At 46.4% G+C, this 18,490-nt stretch overlaps 1 protein-coding gene across 2 annotated transcripts in view; it reads right to left on the reverse strand.

The window, feature by feature from the left end:
- Positions 1-18,490, reverse strand: part of dnai1 (dynein axonemal intermediate chain 1) — a 230,483-nt gene that overhangs the window by 139,230 nt on the left and 72,763 nt on the right. For both annotated transcript variants that reach the window (XM_062972641.1, XM_008120590.3), the window contains exons 11-12: positions 17,846-17,963; positions 15,532-15,575 (exon numbers count right to left, since the gene is read on the reverse strand). In XM_062972641.1, the coding sequence (XP_062828711.1) occupies positions 15,532-15,575; positions 17,846-17,963 (162 nt within the window). The remainder of the gene's footprint in view (positions 1-15,531; positions 15,576-17,845; positions 17,964-18,490) is intronic.

The raw sequence follows: 18,490 nt of genomic DNA on the forward strand, positions 1-18,490 counted from the left end.
GCCTCCATGATCTCCATCTCCCCTCGATGGATTGTCACCTTGCCGTGGTGAGGGGGCTTGCGTGTTCCGATGAACCTGTGGGCACTGGAGTGATGCACTCCCAGGAGTGGCCGCAGGGGAGGTTCCAGACCAAGCACAATCCGAAGACCCAAAGACCTCAACGGCGGAGCAGGCGGAGGATAACATGGTACATGTTACAACGGCTGTGAAGGCGGAAGAAGGCTGCAACAGACTGAGAAGCCACTGTCGTTGTGTTAACCACACCACTGCTGGAACCTCACTCTGTGAAGACTGTGTGTTGACCGGCCGTGCACCGACCTCCACACATTAAAAAAAATCACGCACAGGCGTCTTCCAACAAAAATAAAAACAAACCTACAAAAGTCCCATGGCGATCAGCGAGTGGCGACGGGGGCAGGACTGTGAAATCTGGAAGCCCCTAGTCACAGACTGGCACATGGGCGGTGGATATGGACTCAGTCGTTCTACCTCAAGGACCGAGGCAGTTGAGTAGTCCGGCAGCTGTATCCATGACTGAGCAGCCCTTTTTAGGATCCGCTCTGCTCACCCCACACGGGGAAGGGGCTAGAAAAGGTGCCCTAAACATAGTCTGCCTCTCCTACCCTGACTGGACTGCCGCGTCCAGAGGGGTCACCACTCTGCGGCCAAAAAAGAAAAATGAACTTTGGAACATGGAACGTACGGACATTGTTAGATAACACTGACAGCGAACGCCCCGAACGCAGGACTGCTCTCATTGCAAGAGAGCTGGGACGCTTCAAGATCGACATAGCAGCCCTTCAGGAGACCCGGAGAGCAGGAGAGGGGCAGCTGAAGGAAGAAAAGGGAGGCTACACCTTCTTCTGGAAGGGACTACCTGAAGAAGAGCGAAGAAGAATACACGGAGTTGGCTTTGCTATCAGAAACGACCTGGTGAAGCACCTGACTGAAGCACCCACTGGCATCAACGAACGACTTTCAACCCTCCGACTTAACCTTGCCAAAAACCAACAGGCAACCATCATATGCGCCTATGCACCAACTCTAGATGCTGACGAAGACATCAAGGAAAATTTTTACTGTCAGCTGGATACCATCCTATCGGAGATACCTAAGGAGGACAAAATCATCCTCCTGGGGGACTTTAACGCAAGAGTCGGAAGGGACTCTGACCTGTGGCCAGGGATCATAGGAAAAGACGGGGTCGGAAACAGCAACTCGAATGGCATCTTGCTTCTCACCAAATGCGGAGAGCACAACCTTGTCATCACCAACACGCTCTTCCGCCAGAAAAACAAGCTCAAGACATCATGGAAGCACCCTCGGTCAAAGCATTGGCACCTCCTGGACTATGTTATCACACGTGCCAGAGACCGCCGCGATGTGCTTCTCACAAGAGCCATGACAGGTACTGATGACTGCTGGACAGACCACAGGCTAATCCGATCCACGATGGCTATCAAGATCGTCCCCAAACGCAGACTCCAAGGAAGAAAAACAAGGCGAAAAATGAACACCCAAGCCCTTCAGGAGCCCTCCAAACGAGCCCTTCTCCAAACAACACTCAAAGATCATCTACCCACAGAACACCCCGAAAATGTTGAGGAACATTGGAACAAACTGAAGACCTCCATCATCACAGCCTGCGAAGAAAGCATTGGATACCTAACTAAGAAACATCAAGACTGGTTTGATGATAATGACAAAGAGATCCAACAGCTGATTGATAACAAAAGGAAAGCCTTCCAAACATGGCAGAGAGACACCAACTGTGCTGCCAAGAAAAAGATCTATGCCAGTGCAAAAGCTGAGGTCCAAAGAAGGACCAGAGAACTCAAGAACATCTGGTGGACAAAGAAGGCTGAAGAAATCCAACACCTTGCAGATACCCATGATGCTCAGGGATTTTTCAAAGCCACAAAGATCATTTATGGACCAAGAAACCATGGCATTCAGCCCCTACGCTCATCAGATGGAACCAAAATTCTGAAGGACAAAACATCAATTGCACTACGTTGGAAAGAGCACTACCAGAACCTGCTGAATCGCAGCTCCAATGTGGCCGAAGAGACCCTCTCACAAATCCCGCAACAACAAACCAGGGATGAGCTTGCAGCACTGCCTAGTTTGGAAGAAGTCAGCAATGCCATCAGCCAACAAAAAAACAACAAAGCTAGCGGACCTGATGGGATTCCCGCTGAAATCTTCAAAGAGGGTGGACCTGAGCTGATGCAACAACTCCACCAGCTCATTGAAAAGGTGTGGATGACCGAGAAAATCCCAGCAGACTTCAAGGATGCCACCATCATCACCCTTTTCAAGAAAGGGGACAGAACAGACTGCGGGAACTATCGTGGTATCTCCCTTCTAACCTCCGCCGGGAAAATCCTCGCAAGAATCCTTGCAAACCGCCTTCTCCCTGTCTCAGAAGACACCCTCCCAGAATCCCAGAATGGCTTCCGCCCCTCCAGAGGAACAGTGGACATGATCTTCACTGCTCGACAGCTCCAAGAAAAATGCAGGGAACAAAACCAACCTCTGTACATGGCATTCATTGACCTTGCAAAGGCATTCGACACAGTGAATCGCAGCGCTCTCTGGACCATCCTCCAAAAAATCGGGTGCCCTGACAAATTTGTGAACATCCTGCGGCTCCTCCATGATGACATGATGGCAACAGTCTTGGACAGCAACGGCTCCCAAAGTGACCCATTTAAGGTTGAATCAGGTGTCAAGCAGGGATGTGTTATTGCCCCCACCTTATTTTCCATCTTCATCGCTATGATACTTCACCTTGTTGATGGGAAGCTTCCCACCGGAGTGGAAATCATCTATCGGACAGATGGCAAGCTATTTAACCTCAGCAGACTGAGAGCCAAAACCAAGGTCACCACAACATCTGTTATAGAACTCCAATATGCTGATGACAACGTAGTCTGTGCGCATTCAGAAGAAGACCTACAAGCCACTCTAAACACCTTCGCAGAAGCATACGAGAAGCTCGGCCTCTCACTGAACATCGAGAAAACCAAAGTGCTCTTCCAACAGGCACCAGCTAATCCCTCTGCAAAGCCAGGAATACAGCTTAACGGTGCAACATTAGAAAATGTTGACCATTTCCGCTACCTTGGTAGCCACCTCTCCACAAAAGTCAACATCGACACTGAAATACAACACCGCCTGAGCTCTGCGAGTGCAGCATTTTTCCGTATGAAGCAGAGAGTGTTTGATGACCGGGACATCCGTAGAGAGACCAAGGTGCTTGTTTATAAAGCCATTGTCCTCCCAACCCTGCTCTATGCCTGCGAAACGTGGACTGTGTACAGACGTCACACCAAACTCCTGGAGCGTTTCCATCAGCGTTGTCTCAGGAAAATCCTGCAAATCTCTTGGGAAGACAGGCGGACAAATGTCAGCGTGCTTGAGGAAGCAAAGACCACCAGCATTGAAGCGATGCTCTTACGCCATCAACTCCGTTGGACTGGCCACGTTGTCCGAATGCCCGATCACCGTCTCCCAAAGCAGCTCCTCTACTCTGAACTCAAGAATGGGAAACGGAATGTTGGAGGGCAGGAAAAGAGATTTAAAGATGGGCTCAAAGCCAACCTTAAAAACTGTGGCATAGACACTGAGAACTGGGAAGCCCTGGCCCTTGAGCGCTCTAATTGGAGGTCAGCTGTGACCAGCAGTGCTGCGGAGTTTGAAGAGGCACGAACGGAGGGCTTAAGGGAGAAACGTGCCAAGAGGAAGGAGCGTCAAGCTAACCCCGACCGGGACCGCCTTCCACCTGGAAACCGATGTCCTCACTGCGGGAGAATATGCGGGTCAAGAATCGGTCTCTTCAGTCACCTAAGAACACACGCCCAAGATACCAAGGTTGGAAGACCATCGTCCTCGAACGACGAGGGATCGCCTAAGTAAGTAAGTAAGTAAGTAAGTAAGTAAGATCTCCAGATCATGTAAGATCATTTGTGGTTTTTCTATACATTATAACTGTATCCTCAATTCACTTCTGACACAATAAATAAATAAATAAATATTGAAAAACTTTCTGTTCCTGGTTTGAAAGTGTTATTTTGAAAGTTGTTCTACTCCGGAAAAACATCGTTTTTGTGGCTGCCGCAAATTAGGTTGAGACTCAATGAGATAGTCATTGGAAAACTATAGTAAAAGGTGCTGCAGGATGTGCTGCAGAAATAAAGGTTTTGCAGTTTAATAAACTTTCCCCATGTTTTTATGATAGAAACAATTAAGAAATGACATTTATAACCCGGGAACAAAAATCATGCTACGTAGTGCAATTCAAAGCTGATTTGATATCAAATGACCACAAAGAGGGAAGAATCTGGCAATTGGACTTGGGATGGTGGACTCTGATCCCTTCCTAAGGCCAGTGATATTGGTGACAGATCTTTTCACACTCAGCAGCTGGCTCCAGATGCACCAAACCTTATGCAGAAACGGCTGCATGCTTCTCTGCAGAACAGATAGACCACAAATGAATGCGAATCTCAGCTGCATCCATAAGAGTTTAAGGTCTGGAAGGAGATCTTTGGTCAGACCTCTTCACCTGGAATAACAACCCTGTGTCCAGTTCTGGGAAAAAGCAATTCAAGGAGGAGAAACTGAAAGGTGTCCAGAGAAGGAAAACCAAAATGATCAAAGGTTTGGAAATCATGAATCTCTCTGAGAAGTGATTTGAGGATATTTAGCTTGGGGAAAATAACTCTGAGAAAAGGGGAACATGGTAGCCATATTTAAACATTTCGAAGGATGTCCCATTGAGGAGTATGTGTGATGTCTCAGGGACCTTTGACCCATGACCCCGCAGCCATCATAGATCAAACTGAAGAGGATATGGGTTTTTTCCCATCTCAGCAAGATTCGGCTCCATTCCAGATGTCCCCTATTGACATTTTCGTGCCAAAGCCAATTACGGACGCCCTTGAAACAGAGCCTGGTTCCCCAGAAAGTGTTGTTTTTGATAGGAAGTCCTTTCTCAAAACACATCGCTCCCATAAGGAGTTTCTGAGACGAAGCGTGAGATTAGCGGAGAGAGACGATTGTAATTAAACCGTTTCCCTTGGGAAGTTTCGGGGAGGCAGGCATGTTGAAACAGCTACTTTCTCTGGGAACAATTGGGGAGTTAAACACCTGTTGGGGGGAGCTTTTGAATTTCCATAAAAGTTCTGCACTGAGCTTTCCCTATCGCGGTGTCAATGTGACTAATCAAAGAACATCGTCCCTTGTTTCCGAGCTCCTAAGCGGCCCTTCTGTGTGCTTACTCACAAGTAGACCGGGAGTTGCGTTTTCACTCCTGTTCAAGTTTGGACTGCGTTTCAGATCCACCACGAATTACCTTGCCTAGCCTCGAATCCTTGTCTGGACTTACTTCAAGAATCTCCCGGTGAATCCTCGCTCTTTTCCCCACTCAAACTTCCGAAGAGTTTGAGTGTGTTTCGGTTATTGGATTGTAGACGTTGGACTCTAATACTGGACATATAACTTAATTTATTTGGACTATTTTTGATCTTTCCTATAAGGACAATTGCTTGACTATATTCTCTGCATACTTTTGTTTTATTCTTTTATTGCTTTAATAAAGATATTAGGTTGTTTATTGGCCTCCATGTTGGTTTCCAGTGCTCACGCAGTCTAGGGGTGTTACAGTATGGGACAAACTTGTTTCCTGCTGCTCCAGACACAGTGGAGCAATGGGTTCAAATGGCAGGAAGAAATAGATTCCACTTCAATATTAGGAAGAACCTCCTGATGATCAGAACTCTTTGTCAGTGAAATCAGCTGTTTTCTCAGGATCCAGTGGAATCGCCTTCTCTGGAGGTTTTTAAGCAGAGTCTGGATGGCCATCTGTCAGGAGAAATCAGTTTGTGTCCCCCTTCATGGCAGAAGTGGGTTGGACTGGATGGCCCTTGGGGTCTCTTCCAATTCTGAGATTCTATAAAGATACATTCCTGCTCTGAAAGGACTGAGAATAAATCTAAGAGTGCGTTGGGGAGGGGGGAGCTCCATGGTTTGAGCAATATTTCTCACCTTGTTAAAGTGTCTGCATAATGAAGTTATCTTGAGCAAAAGAAAATTATGAGCCAAATCCCAGCCTCACAGCCAATCATCTCTGCAGAGGCCGCCTTGGAGCTCTGATTAAGGATAGGTTTTCTAAGGAAAAGGCAATCATCGCCAAAGCCCACACGGAGCTGATTGAAGGCTGCAATCCTTTTACCTTCCGGGAAATCAGATCGTTCTGCTGCGACTTTGCCAGAGGTCACAATAAGCACATGCTCCTCCACGTGTACCATGCACAGCTGGGGAAACAGTGCGCTGGACCTCAGCCAGCCCCAAATCTTTAGAGAAGTCCAGCAGGGATGAAAAAGCCCCCCAAGTCCAACCATAACTGGGAGGCAGGGCATCAAAAGGCCTGGAATGATATTAGTCAACCTTTGCCAGCTGGGGAACCATGTGCAAGAAGTGATAAGGACACATCCAGGAGCATTGAAGGAACTAACAGAAGTGTTTCAGAAGCACTGGCAATAATCTTGGAGAATTCCTGGAGAACAGGAGAAGTCCCATAAGAAGACTCTGTTCCGTTCATTCACTCAGTTGTTTCAGACTCTTCGTGACCTCATCGACCAGTCCAGACCAGAGCTCCCTGTCGGCCGTCACCGCCCCCAGTTCCTTCAAGGTCAAGCCCGTCACTTCAAGGATACCGTCCATCCATCTCACCCTTGGTCGGCCTCTCTTCCTTTTTCCTTCCATTTTCCACAGCATCGTGATCTTTTCCAAGCTTTCCTGTCTTCTCATGATGTGGCCAAAGTCCTTCCTCTTTGCCTCTAGTATCCTTCCCTCCAGTGAGCAGCCATTGGGCATTCTTTCCTGGAGGATGGACTGGGTGGATCTTCTCGCGGTCCAAGGCACTCTCAGGATTTTCCTGCCATAGTTCAAAGGCATCTATCTTCCTTCACTCAGCCTTCCTCGTGGACCAGCTCTCACAACCATAGGTTACTATGTGGAATACCATTGCTTTCACTATGTGGGCCTTCGTTGCCAGTGTGATGTTTCTGCTCTTCACTATTTTATCATTGAGTTTGGCCCTTGTTCTCCTCCCAAGAAGGAAACATCTTCTGATTTCCTGGCTGTAGGAATCTTTGCGGCTAGAAATACAAACCTTTCCCTGCCTCCACATTTTCTCCCTCTATTTGCCAGTTACCAGTCAGTCTGGTTGCCATGATCTTGGTTTTCTTGACGTTTAACTGCAACCCAGCTTTTGCCCTTTCTTCTTCCTTTCCCCTTGGTGAGAAGGCTCCTCAGCTCTTCCTCAATTTCAGCTATCAGAGTGGTATCGTCTGCATACCTAAGGTTGTTAATGTTTCTTCCAGCAATTTTAACTCCGGCCTTGGATTCGTCAAGCCCCACACGTTCCATGATGGGTTCTGCATACAAGTTATAGGGAGGGTGAGAGGATGCAGCCCTGATGTCTGTACTCCTTTCCCAATCTTGAACCAGTCTCCTGTTCCGTGGTCTGTTCTTACTGTGGCTACTTGGTTATACAGATTTCTCAGGAGACAGACAAGGTGACTTGGTCTCCCCAGACCATACCATAAGAAGGCTACAGGAGGGACAATGAGGAGTAGATACAGGGAACACTGTGGATCGAGCAAATCTGGATTTCAGGAAGGTCTTTCTTCGACAAAGTCTTCTGTGACCTTCTGGCAAACAAACTAGTCAAATGTGGGCTAGGCAAAATTACGGTTAGCTGGATCTGTAATTGATTAAGCAAATGATCGAAGGGAGCTTCTCTCCCATGCTTCCTTCCTCTTCATCCTGGAAAGAAGTGAGGAGTGGAGTGCCATCAGGGGGGTCTGTCCTGGGCCTGGTTTTCTTCAGGATCTTAATTCATGACTTAGATGTAGAGTTACAAGGCATGATAATCAAGTTTGCAGACGGGACCAAATGGAGAGCCAACACTCCAGAAGACAGGAGCAGAATCCAAAACAATCTGAACAGATTAGAAAGGTGATTGGCCAAAACTAACACAATGAAGTTAAACGGGGACAAATGCAAGAGACTCCACTGAGGCAGAAAAAAAGTAAATGCAAAGATACAGAATGGGGTATGATGCCTGGTTCGACAGCAGGATGTGTAAAAAAGGTCTTGGAGTCCTCATGGGCAAGAAGGTGAACGTGAGCCAACAATTTATGGAGGAATGTATTGTATAGGTTTAAAATTTCACTTATGGTTTAAAGCAAACTGTTTGTGTGTGTACCAGCAATGCAGCATTCCAGTAGTGTTAAGAGTTAAATGCATAGAGAGAGAGTTATTGCTAGAGGGAAACGGTATGCAGTTTCTGGATATATAACAGGACATTCGTCACTGCTCTGGAATGTGGGTGGTGACATTCACTCTGGCCATCAATCTCGCCATCAATCTCGAATGCTTAGATGTTACGCTCCGGTGGAGCTATGTAAATATTGTAATTACTTCAATAAATATAAGAACCCTGGCTTCAGCCAACAGCTGAGAAGTGTGGATTTATGTCTGTGCGTCTAAGCAGATTGCTAGATCACTGGAGAAGAAGGAAAATTGAGACGGAAGGTGGATGTGTCTCAATTTAACCCTTTCCTGGCAACAATGTGATGCAGCAGTATAAAAGCCAATGGGATTTTGGCCTGCATCAATAGAAGCCTAGTGCCTAGATGTCATGCAGCCAGATCCCAGGGCTGAATTTCCAAGCCCTGAATCTGACTTCATAACATAAACATGCGAGCACCTGGCGGGAGAAGATAAAATGAGCCTGGGAACTCAGGGGTGAAAGTATAAACAATTATAATTGCTGTAGTGTGGGGGGGATAGAAACCTTGGTGGAAATGTGATCCAGAAGGTGGGGTTTGATGATGATATTTGCGTGTGATGTTACGTTGCATCAGAAGTGATAAAATTAGATGTATGTAAACATTAGGTCATTCTCGACTTTTCCAAAGTCATGTATTCTTCAATAAAGATTGTGTTTGAGAGCAGCTGTCTTTCATCTGCGTTCAGACTGGTCCTTTGAAGTAAGCCTGACATTAAAGTCGAGAATCCCATTTCTCACCCTCCTGCGGAATTCGCAGTGAAGTGATAATGAGCGAGGAAGAAGATCAAAGCCCAAATGAGGCAGAGAGGCCTTTGCAAGGGGCCCGGCCGAAGAGAGAAGAGACGCTGCAAGCCATAGCTTCCTCTACGGGGTACCCCAAGCCGAACGGCGTGACCCAGAGAATTCCCAGGCTCGGAAGAGGCGTCTCTGCAGCTGCAGAAACCAGTTGGGGATCTGGAGGAAGTATGCCGGAGACCGTGGCCCTGCGGTTATCCATCCTGGAAACTAATTTATCCAGGCTGTCGGAAACCGTGGGGAGATTGGTGCCATTATTGGAAGAGAATCTCCAGAAGGAGGCCAGCCGATATGGCGCCGAGAGAGAACCAAGCAAAGAAGGAGATTGGAGCCAGAGGGGCCAGCGGGCGTCAACGCAGAGCCCCGTGGCGGCAAGGGACGAGGGAGATGAGGAATACTGGCAGGAGCTGCAGTTCCGGGACAGCATGGCGCGAGAAGTGGAGCGTCAGCGAGCCCTGGGGACCCTGAGGCCGCCGTCTCCAACAGAGCTCCCAACCCCCCGAATGGGCGTAGGGGTGGAAAGGCCACTGGGGCCAGGGATCGGGTCCAGTGGATTCGCAGACGAAGGCGGAGAGGAGCGGGGGGTCCAGGAAGAGGAGGAGGATGTGCCGTACGACGAGGAAAGGCGAGATGAGGGGGCTACAGCTAGGCCAGTATGCGGATGGGCGGAAGAGCCAACAGCGGCGGCAGACTTCCAGGAGCCGCGCAGAATGACCACCGGAGTGGGGCGCGGCGTGTTCCAAGGAGCCACCCGAGGAAACCTGATGCAACCCTTCCCCATGCCGCCCAGACAATATCAAAGGGCTGCAGAATGGATGCCTAGAAGGGAAGATCTCAAGCTGGAATACGGAGGGGAATCAGAGGAACTGAACTTTTTTCTAATTAGCATTAGAGGATACATGGAAGACAACGCACACACATTTCCCTCCGAAGCAAGCAGGGTTCGAGCCATCGGTAACACACTAAAGCGAGGAGCAGCCAGCTGGTATGTGCAATTGCATGCCAGACGCGACCCATGCCTGAGGTCAGTGCCCCGCTTCCTCGCCGCACTGGAGAACCGGTTCAGAGACCGGCTAGAGCAATTGAGGGCTCGAGACCAGCTGAAAGGAATAAAACAGAGGGACAAAACGGTGCCCGAGTACGCAGAGGAATTCCTCCACCTCGCGGAAAGGGTACCGGAGTGGTCTGAAGTAACCAAAGTGGAACTATTTAAAGAGGGACTACGCCCCGAGATTTTCAGCTGGGCAGCGCACAGAGACGACCCCGAGACGCTCCAGGGATGGATTCAACTAGCGGGGCGCGTCGAATCTACCCTGGCACAAGTAAAGCGCTTCAGGAGCAGCAGCGGCCAGCAAAGACCGGTGGCGAGAGGTCGAGGAGAAACGAGGAAGCAAGAAAGACCCGGAGGGAGGCCGGGGATTCCCTCCAGAGGAGACGACAACAAACCTAAACCGGGATGCTTTGTATGTGGGAAGACGGGCCACCGAGCAGCGGAATGCTGGGCCCGGAAGGGGGAGCCGCCAAAAGCCCCAAAGCCCAAGCCAGCAACCGGGAGGCGTGCGGAGGAGGAGGTGCAGGTCCCAGAATCTTCGGAAAGATTGGTGAGTCGGGACAAACGCATGATAGTAGTACCAATTTGCCTCTCGGGGCTAGAAAATCGGGCCACCTGCAAGGCGTTTGTAGACTGCGGGTGTTCTAGGAACATTATAACCCCAGAATTAGCAGGAGCGCTGAAATGCCAGACTCCCCAATTGCATTTTCGCAGCTAGATGGATCAGTCGCTGCTGGGGAAGTATCTACAAAGGAATTACGGGGAGTTCCATGCAAAATAGGCAAATGGGGAGGAAGAATATCCTTTGTGATAGCCCCTATTGCCACATACCATGTAATATTGGGGATACCATGGCTCGAACAAGCAAATCCTGAAGTAGATTGGAGAGGAAAAAGCTTAGCATTTAAAGAACAGCAGATGCAATGGGAGATAAGCAAAATTGCAGAAGAGGAGGACGAGGAAGACGAAGCAGGGGAAATAGACCCACAGCTATTGCCACCTGAATACAGAGACTTTGCGGATGTTTTCAATCAGAAAGAGGCCAGTAAATTGCCTCCCAAAAGAAATATAGAAGTAGGGATTGAAATAACCCCAGGAGCAGACTTACCAAAACCAAAAGTGTATCCCATGTCTGTGCAAGAGAAGGAGGAATTGAGAAAATACATTGATAAAAACCTGGCTCGAGGCTTCATTAAGCCATCTAATTCTCCTCTCGGGGCTCCAGTGTTATTTAGGAGAAAGAAAGACAATTCCCTAAGATTGTGCATTGATTATCGAAATTTAAACGCAATTACCAAGGACAATAAATACCCTATGCCCTTAGTCAAGGATTTAATTACCGTATTGAAGAAAGGGAGCATATTTACTAAACTGGATTTAATTGAAGCGTATCATAAATTAAGGATCAAACCGGAGGATACTTGGAAAACCGCATTTTCCTGCGCATTCGGCCATTTTGAATACGAAATTTTGCCTTTCGGGTTAAAAAATGGAAGCGGCTGCTTTATGCAGCTTATAAATGAAATACTACACCCGTTATTGTACAGAGGGGTGTTCATATTCCTTGATGATATCTTGATCATTTCTGAAGATAAGGAAAAGCACGTAAAATTGGTCCGGGAAGTTTTGCAGAGACTAAGAGAAGCAAAGCTGTACGCAAAACTGTCCAAATGTGAATTTAATAAAACTCAAATTGACTTTCTGGGATATCGGATGTCTCCAGAAGGGTTAGCTATGGATCCAGCTAAAGTAGCAGATGTGAAAGAATGGGGAGTGCCTCAAACAAGGAGGCAATTACAATCATTTCTGGGGTTTGCAAATTTTTACAGACCCTTCATAAAAGGCTTTGCACAAATAACCGCACCCCTTACAGAACTTTTAAAAACAAAAGGGAAAGGGGAGACAGCAAAAGTGAAAGCTCCCGGCGCCAAACTGAGTTGGACGCCAGAATGCCAAAAGGCATTCGAGACCTTAAAAGAATGCTTCACTGAAGGACCCATCCTAAAACACCCTGATATCAGGAGCCCTTTCATAATCCATTGCGATGCCTCAGACTGTGCGTACGGGGCAGTGCTATTGCAAAAGGATCAAAATGGGAACTTAAAACCCTGTGGATATTTGTCACGGAAGTTCAGCGAAACTGAAAAAAGTTGGCCAATATGGGAAAAAGAGGCATTAGCCATATTAAAAGCCTTAGAATGCTGGCGACACTTCCTCGAAGGAAGCGGAATCCCATTCGAAATTTGGTCTGACCATAAGAATCTCCAGTATTTAAAGTCTCCTAGAAAATTGTCCCCCAAACAAATCAGATGGGCGCAATACTTCAGCAGATTCGATTTCCAATTAAAGTTTTTTCAAGGGAAACAGAATGTCTTGGCAGATGCTCTTTCACGCATGCCTCAACACGAAGGCCTAACCACAGCAAAGGAGGGGACAATATTCTCTGACAAACAATGGGGCTTAGCTGTCAGGACAAGAGCACAAACCCAAAAGGAGGACACGGCTTTTGTCGAACTCGGCGGGGAAGATAACTGGGGAAATGAACTAAAACAGTCTTATAAAGGAGATCAATGGATCGCGTCCAACGCAGAAAAGGGGGACCAGAAGGGGGGATTTTGGTTTGTAAACAAGAAACTGTATATCCCAGCAATATTAAGGATTAAGATTCTGCATCGTTTTCACAACAACCAGAGCGCTGGTCATACAGGAATTACCAAAACAACAAAGGCAATAGCAAAACATTGTTGGTGGCCAGGAATGAGGAAGGACATAAAGAATCATGTTGTCCAATGTGATGATTGTGCCAGAAATAAATCGGGAGGAGGGAAGCCTATGGGATTGTTACAGACAGTAGCGGAACCTACCAGGCCTTGGGAATGTGTAGCTATGGACTTTGTGGGAGAACTGCCAGTCAGCAAAGGACATCGTTATATTTGGACAGTATTAGACCTGTTTTCTAAACAGGCCCACTTTATAGCACTGACGAAGCTACCATCGGCTGAGAAACTAGCTGAATTGTACATAAACCATATTTACAAATTACATGGATGTCCAAGTAGAGTAGTCAGTGACAGAGGAGTACAATTCACAGCAAAATTTTGGGAAAAATTCTTGGAAATGCTAGGAGCAGAAAGGAGTTTAAGTTCTGCTTTTCACCCCATGACAAACGGGGCGGTAGAACGTACTCAGCAAACGCTTGGGCAGTTCCTTCGAATGTACTCTAACATGAGACAAAATGACTGGTCTAGGTGGTTGGCGTTTGCGGAACTAGCCTTTAATTCAACTATACATTCAGCAACAAACAAAACCCCCTTTGAAGTAGTTTACGGGTATGAAATACAACCTTTACCCCAATTGCCGAGGTGGACAGAAAATGAAGGAACAGAGGCAGGGAAATGGAAAACGCAAATGATGGAATGTTGGAATCAAGTGACTGCTTCGTTAAAAGAAGCACACAAAAAGTATAAAACGTTCGCAGACAGAAAGAGGGTGGAAGGCGATAAATTAGATAAAGGAGATCTAGTGTGGTTAAGTACCCAAAACATCAAATTGGGGTTACCTTCAAGAAAACTGGGCCCCAAATATATTGGACCATTCAGAATACAGGGTGTTATCAATGAAGTGACTTTCCAATTGGCATTGCCAAAAAGTTTAGGGAAAATACACCCAGTCTTCCATCGCAGCTTGCTGAAAAAATATATGGGGACTTTAGACAAAATGGACCCATAGAGTTATTGTTTGATTTGTTTCAGGACTATGGTGAAAGAAGAACCGAAGAGGAGGACGAAGAAAACGGGGGCGCCATGTCATGCAGCCAGATCCCAGGGCTGAATTTCCAAGCCCTGAATCTGACTTCATAACATAAACATGCGAGCACCTGGCGGGAGAAGATAAAATGAGCCTGGGAACTCAGGGGTGAAAGTATAAACAATTATAATTGCTGTAGTGTGGGGGGGATAGAAACCTTGGTGGAAATGTGATCCAGAAGGTGGGGTTTGATGATGATATTTGCGTGTGATGTTACGTTGCATCAGAAGTGATAAAATTAGATGTATGTAAACATTAGGTCATTCTCGACTTTTCCAAAGTCATGTATTCTTCAATAAAGATTGTGTTTGAGAGCAGCTGTCTTTCATCTGCGTTCAGACTGGTCCTTTGAAGTAAGCCTGACACCTAGATCCAGGGAAATCATGCTTCTCCTCTACTCTGCCTTGGTCAGACCACACCTGGAATCACACTGGGTCCAATTCTGGGCACCAGCTTTATCTCATTCCTTATTGCTGTTCTCTGGCTGTCAATGGATGCCATAGGTCCTATTATGGGCCAATTTAAAAGACGAAATGGATATACAGGGTGGCCTCTGAGAAATTAGGCAAAGTATTGGAGAACTTGAACTGCCAAGTGGCAGCGAAGCCTCTGGATAGGATTAATGACAGGGCTTCGCTGTTGCTCTCTTTGGGCCTCATTTGTCCGAGGGCCATCGGAATACAAAATCAGCCTCTGTGTAGGAAATATATCAGTGGAGCAGGGCAGGTTGTTCAGCAGTGGAACTCTCTGCCTCGGAGTCTGGTGACATCTCCTTCCTTGGAAACTTTTAAACAGAGGCTAGATGGCCATCTGTCGAAGGGCTTTGATTGTGCTTTTCCTGCCTGGAAGAAGGGAGTTGGACTAGATGACCCATGCAACCTCTTCCAACTCTATTATTTTATAATTCTACTAGCTGTGCCCGGCCACGCGTTGCTGTGGCGTTGTCTGGTGGTGTCTGTATTTTATAGGCAGTGTGGAAGAGACCTAAGTGAGGCCTAACTTTGCCTGTCCCCTGGGCTGAGTGGGTTGCTAGGAGAACAAGTGGGCAGAGCTTAGCCTTCTAACTGGCAGCAATTGGATAAAAACAATTATTCCTCTCCCTCTAATTAGGACTTTATTTTTTTCTCTTTTGTTGTATCAACCTAGAGGCTGGATGAGGGGTTGTGCTGTCAATTTTTGAGGTTGTGGGGTGTTTAGTTTTGTTGTTTTGTCGGTCGCCAGGATACCATCACTCTTTTATATATATAGATATAGGAAGACATAATCCAAGCGCTCTTCACAAATGGACATCCAGTCTGTTTTAAAAGCTCCAGAGAGGGAAACTCCACCAGACTCTAAAGCATCTGCAGATTCTCACATATTTTTTTCCTAATATTTAGGTGGAGAATGAAAATAGAAGCCATTGCCATGAAGCAGAACTAAGGGAGTAGAAATGCCACTTGGCAAGTGCAATGCTTACAACCACGAACACAAGCACTTAATTTCAACCACCACACTTTTGGGCCAAACTTACAAGAGCCGTGTCCCACGATAAACAAATCCTTGTACTTGGGGTTCCTGCAAGAAAAAAAAAAGAAATGCATAGTTTATGTTAGGAGTCTGAGTGATATTCTCCGCACATCACAACAACCCATGTTGCTCCAAACACTCCTATTATGAAAATTAATGTGTTTTGACCTTAATACTGGAGATGGGAGGTAAGCCCCGTCTCCAAGGAAATATTTAGACAGGGAGGTAGGACGCATATCAGGCACCTCAAAAGGTGCTTTTCGCACAGAATCAGAAAATTACAGAATTCTAAGAGTTGGAAGGGGCCCCAAGGGCCATCCAGTCCAACCCTCTCCTGCCAGGAAGGAAGACTCCAACCAATCCCTCTCAACAGATGACCACTCACCCTCGGCTTAGAAATTTCCAGAGAAAGAGACCCCATTGGACTCTCGTGGGGCATATTCCACTGCCAAACAGTGTGATGGCAAAACAGAGGAGCTTATAGAAACAGAATGTTTGCTCATATTTTACTCCTATGACCCAGACCCTATATTAGTCGACCTCGTGGACAAAACGAGGGCAAGTTTGGGGATGAAAATCCTGTTATGATTTTTGGAGGGGAAAACTTAGGGATATGTAGGGGCTGGGCTGTGGCGCAGCTGGTAAGTAGCCTGCTGCAATAAATCACTACTGACCGAGAGGTGGTGAGTTCAAAGCCCAAGTTGGATTGAGTGCCCGACTGTTAAATAGCCCCAGCTCGTTGTTTACCTAAGCAACCTGAATCACAGTTGCATCTGTCAAGTAGGAAAATTTAGGGACTGCTTATGCGGGGAGGCTAATTTAACTAATTTACAACACCATAAAAATGTCCAGCAGCATGCATGCCAGATGAGGAAGTACTCCATCAAAAGGACTCGTCGTCACAGTGGATGATGAAGCAGCAGCTCCCCCTGTGGCCAGAATCGAGCATACCCTCACAAAGCCAGAAGCTGGAAAGTTAAATAGCCTCTGTGTCTGTCTGTGTGTTGTTTGTCCAATGGCATTGAATGTTTGCCATATATATATATAGTAGAGTCTCACTTATCCAACCTCCACTTATCCAACGTTCTGTATTATCCAACGGAGTCGGCCTTTTAGTAGTCAATGTTTTTGAAGGCAATGTTTTCAATACATTGCAACAGTTTGGTGCTAAATTCGTAAATACAGTAATTACTACATTTCGTTACTGTGTATTGAACTGCTTTTTCTGTCGATTTGTTGTAAAACATGATGTTTTGGTGGTCAATTTGTAAAATCATTATGTAATTTAATGTTTAATAGGCTTTTCCTTAATCCCTCCTTATTATCCGACATCTTCACTTATCCAACGTTCTGCCAGCCCATTTATGTTGGATAAGTGAGACTCTACTGTATGTACATTGTGATCCGCCGTGAGTCCCCTTCGGGGTGAGAAGGGCGGAATATAAATACTGTAAATAGATAATAAATAAATATGTAACAAAAATGAAACAAAGGAAAACAATGCCAAGGGACTGACAACATGTTTGACAACATTCCAGCAAACATCACTGTGTGTGCTCACCTTGAAGACTGGACGAAGGAGAGGGCAAGAGCTAAGGCACGGGGCTTGTACTGACTGGTGGATAATAAGTCAACCCAGGACTCCAGACTAATCCCTGAGTAAACGGATACGGTAGGCGTAGCAAACTTCAGCCCTCCTTCCAAGTGTTAGGTTTTACAATGTACTGAGTCACGCACTGCTAATGGGCTTCTATTGGGAATGCTGATTGATTGTATATGAGGAATCATTTGGGGAATGTGTTTGGACTTACTCCAGGTGATTGTCAATGATGCAATCCTGAGTTTGGGTTGGGTCAATTAGTTGGTAACCAATCAAGGATTACTATGAGTAAATGTATTGTATATAAGGAACCATGTTCAGTGTATTTTTCCTCTCCCTTTCCTTTTGATATTGTGAAGTCTATATGCAATTAAACCTGTCTACTAGGACAAGATACTGCGAACTGTGGTGAGTCTATAATATCATCTAGACTGGGGGAAAGATAGTAGTAAAAACTGACAATGGCCGGGCATGTGCTCAAGTGTCTACTGTGGAAGCAGACTGGAAGACTGAAACTACTGAGCAGGTGTAAGCTACTGGAAGGCGCTGAGACTCTGCAAGTATAAAGTTAAATCTTAACAGTTTTGGACTTCAACTCTCATCATTCCTAACGGCCGTTAGGTTGATAGGAATTGTGGAAGCTGAAGTCCAAAACACCTGGAGGGAGGGCCGAAGTTGGCCCAGGCTTGGTCACTATGGAAAGGCCTATGGAACTGACCAGCAGAGAGCGGTGACGGCCAGGCGCTTGGCCTTTTCGTACTGGAACTTCCAGAGCGGGAGGAGGGTCCCCATGTTGTCTCGGTACTCGTCGGAAGTGTCCTCGTAGTACTTGAAGTCTGGCAAAAAAGGGGAACAGTCGCATTCAGAATGAGACGAGGTTCGCAGAGGTAGTCAGCAGTGAGTGCCAAAGATACAAGGAATCAGACCAACTACTAAAATGTTTTTTTGCTGCATGACAAATTCCTATTCTATTCCTGCTCTTTTATTTTGTTGAGTTTAGATTGTGTTTTAAAAGTTATGAGTTGCTTTCAAGTTAGGGTTAGGGTTTGGGGATGAAAGGTCACTCAGAAATTGTTTTCTTGAATAGTTCTATAAATGCAGCCATCCCTCCACAACTGCAGGTTTCACGTTCGTTGATTTAATACCAATGGATTCAATTTGAAGCATTCTCCATAGGAATCTCTAGATCTTCCAATGCAACTTTATGGTCAACTTCCTCTGGTCATGCAGGAGATAGATAGGTACAGTAGAGTCTCACTTATCCAACACTCGCTTATTCAACGTTCTGGATTATCCAACACATTTTTGTAGTCAATGTTTTCAATACATCATGATATTTTGGTGCTAAATTCATAAATACAGT

The sequence above is a fragment of the Anolis carolinensis genome, chromosome 2, assembly GCF_035594765.1.
Source record: "Anolis carolinensis isolate JA03-04 chromosome 2, rAnoCar3.1.pri, whole genome shotgun sequence".
NCBI classification, from domain to species: domain Eukaryota; kingdom Metazoa; phylum Chordata; class Lepidosauria; order Squamata; family Dactyloidae; genus Anolis; species Anolis carolinensis.